Source organism: Sinocyclocheilus rhinocerous, unplaced genomic scaffold, assembly GCF_001515625.1.
Source record: "Sinocyclocheilus rhinocerous isolate Xijiao unplaced genomic scaffold, SAMN03320098_v1.1 scaffold938, whole genome shotgun sequence".
In the NCBI taxonomy this organism is placed as follows: Eukaryota; Metazoa; Chordata; class Actinopteri; order Cypriniformes; family Cyprinidae; genus Sinocyclocheilus; species Sinocyclocheilus rhinocerous.
The window spans coordinates 541-10,458 of NW_015665007.1; the positions used below are offsets into that span (position 1 = coordinate 541).

Below are 9,918 nucleotides of genomic sequence, written 5' to 3' on the forward strand. Positions count from 1 at the left end.
CCCCCCAAAAACCTAAACAGTCTCAATTATCAAGCCATTTTGATTTTGGAATGAATACCAGCGCTCTCTTCCACCTTCAGCGGGATCGGGAAAGGTCCGATTTGAATATGGGACACCCGAAGTGCTGTATGTCAGCACGCTGCCCACAAGGTTATTGGTGTCAACACACTTTTTATTTTTTATGATTATTTGCGAATCGTGTTTGCTCTTCCACAGAAGAGAGGGGCGGGGGGGGCAAAGCTCATTAGCATGTAAAGAGATATGCACGGAAACGAGTCGCTGTGAACAGAGCTGTTTTTGACAAGGTAAAAAGGGTGTTGTTTTACACGACCACTGAGACCATTTCAAGAATACCCTAAAGAATCATACCAACTTGTGGAAAATGGGCATCTGAAGCACAGCCACCACAAAATCAGACTTACTTTAAAATCATTCTGAGGTTAAATACATATTTAAAGTCATAACAAGAAATAGTTTAATAGCTATGATACTGTTTTTGAAATCAAATCTTTGCATAGCTATGACAGGAAACACTGGAATCTGCCTTAGTGTTGCCTTAGAAAAAACAGTTAATCTTAAAAAAATAAAGCATATACATAAGCTTGTTATAAACTTCTGAAACATTGGTGTTTCATATTTTAGAGCAGTCACTGCAATTTATGAAAGAACTCAATTAAATCTGTATGTGGGAGTGTATGTGAAAAAATCAGATGTAACTCCTTTGTAATCCTTAACATTTTCATAAGTAACTGTAATTTAATTACACATTTTTTCTTAGTAACTGTAACTGATTACAATTACTTTTATTTTCTAATTAAATTACGTAATTCTGTTACATGTAACTAGTTACTCCCCAACACTGCTGCAGTCTATGTACTTTTTTTAACTGGATGAATGAAATTTTTTTTCAGTGCATATTGATATGTAAACATATTAGATATATCTTATCTATATTGGTCAATGTGCTTGAAACTCGACTGCACATTCAGCATACATTTAAGTTGCCTAATTTTGCATGAATAACAGGTGACAAATCAAATGCTTAAAATAAAACTCGTATTTCCAAGATACTGAGGATACTGAAAGATTAATAAAGAGTGTGTCTATTTCAAACCAAACATATGTATGTTATAAGCTACACAGAAGAGTCATGCCCATTTAAACTGCATAGGTTATTGGTTATAATAAATTGCCTGTATATTTTGTTTGTGTTGTTTTTTTCCTGATTTTAATACTGGATGATTTCATTTGCACATTCTTCAGTGTCAAATATTCATCAGATCTATTGAAGTTGCGGTATGTTCATATTCAGCCAAATTCTGCCATGTCCAGGAAAAAAAAAGAGTATGTATGTTCACCCTATAAACTGTACATACTGTTACAATGATATTAAATCACTTATCCAATGATATAAGATTTTGGCCATATCTACCATTTCTAAGCCATTCGTTCATTGATTTGCCCTACTCAAAGGCCTCAAAGTTTCTTCCTTGCCTAAGCTAGAACTCTGAGCTCGATGTTTGAAATAAAACACACCCCCTCATTACCACATGGACAAAGAAATGTATGAATGAAAATAAATAAATGTTGGGGAAAAATGCAACTATACATAAAGCAAATATAAGTAGAATTACAATTCCATATCTATGAGGCGCCACGTAGGATTTAAATCGTAATGAAAAATAGTCGTCAATTATTCCTTACACAATCAATTCTCTGATGCATCATGATTGTCTTAAGATTCTGAATTCTGAGTTTAAATTTTGACAGCAGCCCGTTGTCAAGGCATGACGATTTAAAATGTAAATAATTCGTATTTGTTTGCTTAGTCAGTGTATTTGTGAATTTTGGTTAATTTGCTGTTGTACTGTAGGCTGTAAGGACCTTTGAAATAACTGCAATATTTTGGTGAAGTGAGTGATGTCATTTAAGTGTGTGCTAGAGACAGACACATTCTGCTTGCTGACAAACAACGCACACACAAATATGGAATGCCAAAGCTCCCAAAATAATAATGAAATGCATAAATTAAATATACAAAGAAATATAAATAAATAAATGCATAAATCTACTAAGAAATGTAAAATTAATAATAATAATAATAATAATAATAATAATAAATAAATATTGCTGTCAACAGACCTGGAACTACTTAATAGTATAGGTTTACTGGAAAATAATTGCTCACCTTAGAACAGGGGTAGGCAAGTTCGGTCCTAGAAAGCCGCAGTCCTGCAGAGTTCAGCTCTAACCCTGAAAAAAAAACTCACCTGCCTATAGCCTTAGTAATCCTGAAGACATTGATCAGCTTGTTCAGGTGTGTCTGATTAGGGTTGGAGCTGAACTCTGCAGGACTGCGGCTCTCTAGGACCGAACTTGCCTACCCCTGCCTTAGAACATTCATCAACCAATCAGAATCACACATTTAACAGTGTGGTATAATATATTATGCATATTATGCTATTTAGTATCCTAAGTGAACTCATTATTGTCATGATTTTTTGGTTTAGTTTTAGTAATATAATCTACAAGCATGATTCCCACAAAGAAGGAACTTTTTCATTTGTTATGCATTTGTAGGTTGTATGGACTGATATTGGTAATGAAAGGAAGAAACAACCTCCACCAAGCTTTTTGTCTCAGCACGTTCCAGGACTCTCTAACTCTCCAAACTCCACTTCTTCAGGATTCAGTTCAGAAGAGTCAGTTGTAAGGTCATTTTACTCTGAATTTGGAATCAGTTTAGATGGCTACTCCAGGTTACAGCAGGCTGTTTACTGGGATGGGCCTGACAGGTCAATCACAAATGTGTCCACGAGTACTAGTCCAGCCCACACCACATTCAACATTGAGAACCTGAAAGAGAGCTTCCAAACTGGTGAGGAGCTTTTTGTTACGGTGCACGCAAAGGACTTTGACAGTAAATCCAAGAGTTATGGAGGCGACTTTTTTCAAGCCAAGCTGTTCTGGTCTAAAACTAAGGTGAGTGATTGAACACATAATTTTACTAGAACTAATTAGCTGTTGTACTGTACCAGGGTCAGACAGAGAGAGTTGTACTGAGAATGTTCCTCTGTCACAGGCCAGTGTGTTTGGGGAGGTGGTGGACCTGCTCAACGGCTCCTACTCTGTGCATTTCCTCCTGCCGTGGGTCGGCGAGGCCCAGGTGGCTGTGCGTCTAATTCACTCCAGTGAGGCTGTGCAGGTCCTGAAGCGTCACAGAGATACTGACTCTGACAGGGTGTACTTTAATGGATTTTACGAGGGACCAGGACCAAATAAGACCAGGCTGAGTGAAGCAGTGATGTGTAATGTTAAGTGGGACAAGAATGGACTAGAGCATATGGGAACTGGAGACTGTTGCTGTGAATACAAAGATCCCCGTACCGAAGAAATATGGCGCTGCCAGAGACCCAAATCCCTGCCATGCAGTGCCCGTGTGTACCATTCTATGGGCGGTTATAGAAACCGTCTGTTAAATGATTCATGATTGACTTTATACTTGATTTATTTAATGCATTGATGGAAGGCAGTATGACAGACAAACATGTTCTCTTTGACAGGACGCAAACTAACAAAGGTATCAATGGAGATAAGAGCATCATCAAAATTGTTCATTCCCATGGAAATGAAACTATTGGTATGTTGGTCAATAGTTTAACCCAGAGGAATAGTACAGCACAGAGATGCTGGGAAATGTGTTGCACAAAAAAGAGGAATTAATAAAAAAAATAAAAGACCAGTTTAGGCAAATTTTGGCAAACTCATACCTTCCTTAAAGACCTTACAGTCTCCATTTACTCATCTTCCAGATGTAGCAGAGAAATGTCATCCTGGTTTACACACTCCAGTTCCAGCCGGCTTTTACCTCAATGATGTGTGGACGTCTTTTGTCTGTAGCACCCGACATTTTACAACCCAAACGACAACAGAGTGCCTGAAAGACAAACACATTTACATGATGGGAGACTCTACCATGAGACAGTGGTTTGAGTTCTTTGTGAAAGTAGTACCAAGTGAGAATTTATTCATTGGTTAAATAATTATATATTATATATACAGTGTGTACAGTAATTTTGGGATCATATTTGTTGGTGTCACTCACTGTTTTTCAGCCCTGAAACAGATGAACCTGCATGTTCAATATCAGTCAGGGCCGCTCCTAGCAGTGGATGTGAAGAACAACATTGACTTACACTGGAGGGCTCACGGCATTCCTCTGCGCAGCCGAAAATCAGCAGTTGCTAATCTGCACTACATCAGTAATGAGATCGATGACCTGGCTGGAGGATCCCACACAGTCATTATGTTCAATCTGGGGCCCCATTTCACCACGTACCCTCTGGATTTCTACACCCATAGAGTGTTGAGGATCCGCAAAGCTGTTCTAGCATTGTTACAGCGGGCGCCTGACACTACCGTTATAATCAAGACTGTCAACACTGGCTATAAGGTAAGCTTATACAGTATCATGTGTTCAAATACAAGGAGGCCACACTGTGATGGCACGTTCAGGGTTGATGTTGCATTTCTCTGTCTTTATAATAGGATATTTTCGGGAGTGATTGCCCTGCTGGTGATAAAGGCATGAACAAGTTTCTCCAAGTCTTGACTGGAAACAAAACATCTAATTCTTGCAATGTTTTTGAGATGATAGTATGCTGATTTAGTTGATGAGACATATAGGTGAGCACCACTATAAAGTCATAATTATGAGTAGGAAACTCTGAACATTATGCACCCTGATTGGGAGTGTTCTTCTGATCTCCCCAAGTTGGGGGAGTGTCATTGAGAAAATGTGGGATGCATTGGATGCAGCGTCTGCATTTAGAGTAAATTTGTTTAAATGAATGAAATTATAAATGTTTCATTTGCAATAAACCTATCCAAGTCACATGTACAAAATACAATATTATTGTACAATATATAATGATTCAGTTCTCCCTTTCATTATTTATCAAGTAATATTCCACATTTACAGCACATGCATCCCAAATTGTAACTACTTCATACACCTATTTTGTAACCTTAATATGTGTAGCAGCCTTGAAAGTACTGTTAACAAATAATTTAACATCTTAACTTTTGATTCATTGAGACACAAGCGTTTTCTTACAGCAGTCACATTCCTGCACATACAGTATAAGCACACAGAAAACTGGTAAAGCTGGTTGTAATTGTTTAATTAGTTCATACGGCAACAGCTGTTCCATTTCTGTTTGTCAAATGTCTGTGAAACTTGTCCAGCTGTCACATGTTGACATTAATATCAACTTCCAACCCGACATGCATTCTCATGTTCATGCCTTTTTTTCTTTTACACAGAATTATAGCTATGCACATAATCTATGAGATTTATGAATCTGAGTTTAATTTGAACCATTTTATAACCCTTCATAATGGTTTTCCGGGTTCTGACGTCACTGCACCACTCTATAGAATCAAGCAACTTTATTCACAAAACAAATGTGTAAATTGTTTGTAAAACCAGTCCTATGTAAATCGTTGCACTGAAATGACAATTTACATAGGAATAGCTTTACAAATAATTTACACAATTCGCTCTGCTCCTTTCCTGAGGTTCAATGATTGTAAGTCAAGAGGACAAACATTCAAAATTTAGCATTTTTATGAATACACCTAATCATGAGGCAGAAGTGAACCCAATGCCAAACAATTTGTGTGCCATCCAAACACAGTCAACAAATTTGGACACAAATTCACTTGATTGAATTTATATTTCTTGAGGGGATGATAACTCATTTGATATATTCCTTCACAAAAAGAGTAACTCAGGAGTGAGGCAGCATAAAACAGATGAGAAACTCTCAGAAGTTGAGAAACCTGTCTGTGACCAGTCTAGCTCAGCACAGCTTGTTGAAACTATTGTGAAATCCTGTGGTTGTGAATGACTGTTTGCATTACCCATAGTCTTCTTTTTGCTGGTTGTCATCTTAATTGTTTCTTTCTTTCTTCAGGGAGGTGGTGCCATTTTTATTGTATTCATCTGATTTTTCCTGTTTTTTGGCTATACATGCACAAACAAAACTGAGAAAATCAAAGCCATAAATCTAAATAAGAAGTATCTAAATTTGAGGTAAATATCTAAAAAAAAATTAAAAAAAAATCTTTCAGTATGACTTTGTCTGGGCGTAGTCTCAAACATTTCCATTAGATGAAATTCTCCTCCCATTCATTTCCAATGCGGTCATTTTTGACTCTGAAGAGTAGAAGTGACTCTTTTTTTTTTAACCATTTTATAACCCTTCATAATGGTTTTCCGGGTTCTGACGTCACTGCACCACTCTATAGAATCAAGCAACTTTATTCACAAAACAAATGTGTAAATTGTTTGTAAAACCAGTCCTATGTAAATCGTTGCACTGAAATGACAATTTACATAGGAATAGCTTTACAAATAATTTACACAATTCGCTCTGCTCCTTTCCTGAGGTTCAATGATTGTAAGTCAAGAGGACAAACATTCAAAATTTAGCATTTTTATGAATACACCTAATCATGAGGCAGAAGTGAACCCAATGCCAAACAATTTGTGTGCCATCCAAACACAGTCAACAAATTTGGACACAAATTCACTTGATTGAATTTATATTTCTTGAGGGGATGATAACTCATTTGATATATTCCTTCACAAAAAGAGTAACTCAGGAGTGAGGCAGCATAAAACAGATGAGAAACTCTCAGAAGTTGAGAAACCTGTCTGTGACCAGTCTAGCTCAGCACAGCTTCTTAAAACTATTGTGGAATCCTGTGGTTGTGTATTACCTTTTTGCTGGTTGTCATCTTAATTGTTCCTTTCTTTCTTCAGGGAGGTGGTGCCATTTTTATTGTATTCATCTGATTTTTCCTGTTTTTTGGCTATACATGCACAAACAAAACTGAGAAAATCAAAGCCATAAATCTAAATAAGAAGCATCTAAATAGGTAAATATCTAAAAAAAAATTAATAAATAGGTAAATATCTAAAAAAAAAAAACTTTTGATTCATTGAGACACAAGCGTTTTCTTACAGCAGTCACATTCCTGCACATACAGTATAAGCACACAGAAAACTGGTAAAGCTGGTTGTAATTGTTTAATTAGTTCATACGGCAACAGCTGTTCCATTTCTGTTTGTCAAATGTCTGTGAAACTTGTCCAGCTGTCACATGTTGACATTAATATCAACTTCCAACCCGACATGCATTCTCATGTTCATGCCTTTTTTTCTTTTACACAGAATTATAGCTATGCACATAATCTATGAGATTTATGAATCTGAGTTTAATTTGAACCATTTTATAACCCTTCATAATGGTTTTCCGGGTTCTGACGTCACTGCACCACTCTATAGAATCAAGCAACTTTATTCACAAAACAAATGTGTAAATTGTTTGTAAAACCAGTCCTATGTAAATCGTTGCACTGAAATGACAATTTACATAGGAATAGCTTTACAAATAATTTACACAATTCGCTCTGCTCCTTTCCTGAGGTTCAATGATTGTAAGTCAAGAGGACAAACATTCAAAATTTAGCATTTTTATGAATACACCTAATCATGAGGCAGAAGTGAACCCAATGCCAAACAATTTGTGTGCCATCCAAACACAGTCAACAAATTTGGACACAAATTCACTTGATTGAATTTATATTTCTTGAGGGGATGATAACTCATTTGATATATTCCTTCACAAAAAGAGTAACTCAGGAGTGAGGCAGCATTTAACAGGAGAAACTCTCAGAAGTTGAGAAACCTGTCTGTGACCAGTCTAGCTCAGCACAGCTTCTTAAAACTATTGTGGAATCCTGTGGTTGTGTATTACCTTTTTGCTGGTTGTCATCTTAATTGTTCCTTTCTTTCTTCAGGGAGGTGGTGCCATTTTTATTGTATTCATCTGATTTTTCCTGTTTTTTGGCTATACATGCACAAACAAAACTGAGAAAATCAAAGCCATAAATCTAAATAAGAAGCATCTAAATAGGTAAATATCTAAAAAAAAATTAATAAATAGGTAAATATCTAAAAAAAACAAAACAAAAAAAAAACCTTTCAGTATTCAGAGACGTGCTGAAATCGCGTTTGGTCTCGTACTGTATCGCGTACCTTGTCAGTGTCGTGTTCATGATATTTCAGTTGTTCATTTACATTTTGAGAATTTGGTTTGAAAGGAAAAATACCCCAAAGCTCCTTGAACGAATTTAGACAATTTATATTTTCAATTAGATCACAAATCCCTGAAGTAAACCCGGGGATTAAGGGGGTTACACTAGTAAGCAAGTAATACAGATTTATCAAAAGTAAAAGAAAAAATAATATTAATAAGAAATAAGAAAATTAATTATCATACAATTTTCTCCTGGATTATAAATTGGCTTGTCTGTTTGGATGAAAACGTACCCTCTTTTTGTTGACAAAAAAATGCTGGCTTTTTTTGCATTTCCGTCTTTGTCCCCAAAGACATCATTGCTTGTGGCTGCAAGCTGAACATACTCTTGCACTTTTGTACTTCCATACAAGCTGCGATGAACCTATGGTACATGAGTAAGAAAAGACACTGGAAGTTGAGAAACACACTTTAAAACTTTTAAAAATATGAATTGTACAGACATACCTTAAGTTTTATCACAGCCTGGTAGTTATTGTCCTTAAGGATTATAGATTTCTTTTCGGACACATTTTTTTTGAGAGATCTGGTCTTGAAAGTATAGCTGCATACTGGTTCCTTTAGTTGCTCCATGAAGCTGCACACTCACAGTCTCTTCCACTCCCACGTGAATTATATTTGGAGCAACAATTAGACATCTAAGGTATAAATGCATACACATGCATAACTGCATAAACACTGATTGGATAGAACAAGATGCGGGTTATGAGCAAACAAGAAAATAAAATAGGTAAAATGTAGTCAATAATTCTAGTACTTACGTGGGTCTCTGTGAATCCACTGTAAGAAAAACAAAAACCACAAAAAACAGGACAGATCATCTTGCTGTTATACTTGTTCGTAGGCTATGCGTTTATTCCATTAGGACAGCTAACCTACTAACTCAGAATAGAAGGGCTATACCCACCTTCACAAAATTGGGCTTTGAAATGAAATCTAGGCAAAAACAGCATGGTCATGAGCTCATGAAGTCATGTGATTTACAGAAAATCTTGTTCATAACAGAACACAGCAGGGGAAGCAGCTGTCTGGAGCAAAGGCAACGAGAAACGAAAACAACAATCTAATACAGCACTTTTATGTATTATTTTATGCCATGTGTCTGTATTAATTTTAGTAATGTGATTAATAAAATGCCCCTTTTACTTAGACATATCAGTCTGAAATATCTCCATATTATGCATTGGGTTGGGAACTGAATCGCACGTGTCGTGCATTCAGTGGCGTGCACAGATCTCCGGAGGTGCAGGGAGTAGTGGCTTCACGAGGGCGCAGTCGGTTTACACCCTCAGTAGAAATCGCGGGGTAGAGGCAGGGTAGGTGATTTGGTTCAAAAACATTTGGTTGAAAGATTTTCACATCCCGATTGCAATCAAGTGGTCTGAATGAATGTATTTACATCGTCTGTGGAAGGCGAAGGTCCATAACATCCAATAGTATGTTCCTGCACAACCGGAGGCTGCAGTTCTAGGACCCTATTCTTTTGTAACAGCGCCACCTACCAAATTGGATCACTAAAGATGGACGACATGGACAGCAATCAGAGTGAGTAACTTTACCGATTTTCAATTAAGTTTTATTTTATAACCTTAAAACGATGCAATGTGGCAGTAAGTGGTCAGGAGATTGAAAATTACCAATAATAAGAAATCCTATAGTCGACTACGCCACCCGGAATACACCGGGACATAACAACCCTAAGCAAAGTGGAACAGGTTCGTTGCCAAAGGCAGGGTGAGCATGAAGATAT

The 9,918-nt window shown here is 36.8% G+C and overlaps 1 protein-coding gene and 1 long non-coding RNA gene across 2 annotated transcripts; one reads left to right on the top strand and one right to left on the bottom strand.

The window, feature by feature from the left end:
* Window positions 1–2,580: 2,580 nt before the first annotated feature.
* LOC107730807 (NXPE family member 3-like) lies at window positions 2,581–5,333 on the top strand (the record flags this gene model as incomplete). Its single annotated transcript, XM_016541749.1, has 7 exons — window positions 2,581–2,982; window positions 3,083–3,474; window positions 3,534–3,640; window positions 3,813–4,016; window positions 4,116–4,453; window positions 4,549–4,585; window positions 5,326–5,333. Coding segments are annotated over 7 exons (1,488 nt in total), but the record flags the coding sequence as incomplete, so codon positions are not given.
* A 3,025-nt stretch (window positions 5,334–8,358) lies between these two features.
* LOC107730830 (uncharacterized) lies at window positions 8,359–9,100 on the bottom strand. The gene is made up of 3 exons (XR_001638718.1): window positions 8,930–9,100; window positions 8,616–8,806; window positions 8,359–8,532 (listed from the first exon to the last, which is right to left on the bottom strand). It is a non-coding gene; the product is annotated as an uncharacterized LOC107730830 (long non-coding RNA).
* Window positions 9,101–9,918: the final 818 nt, after the last annotated feature.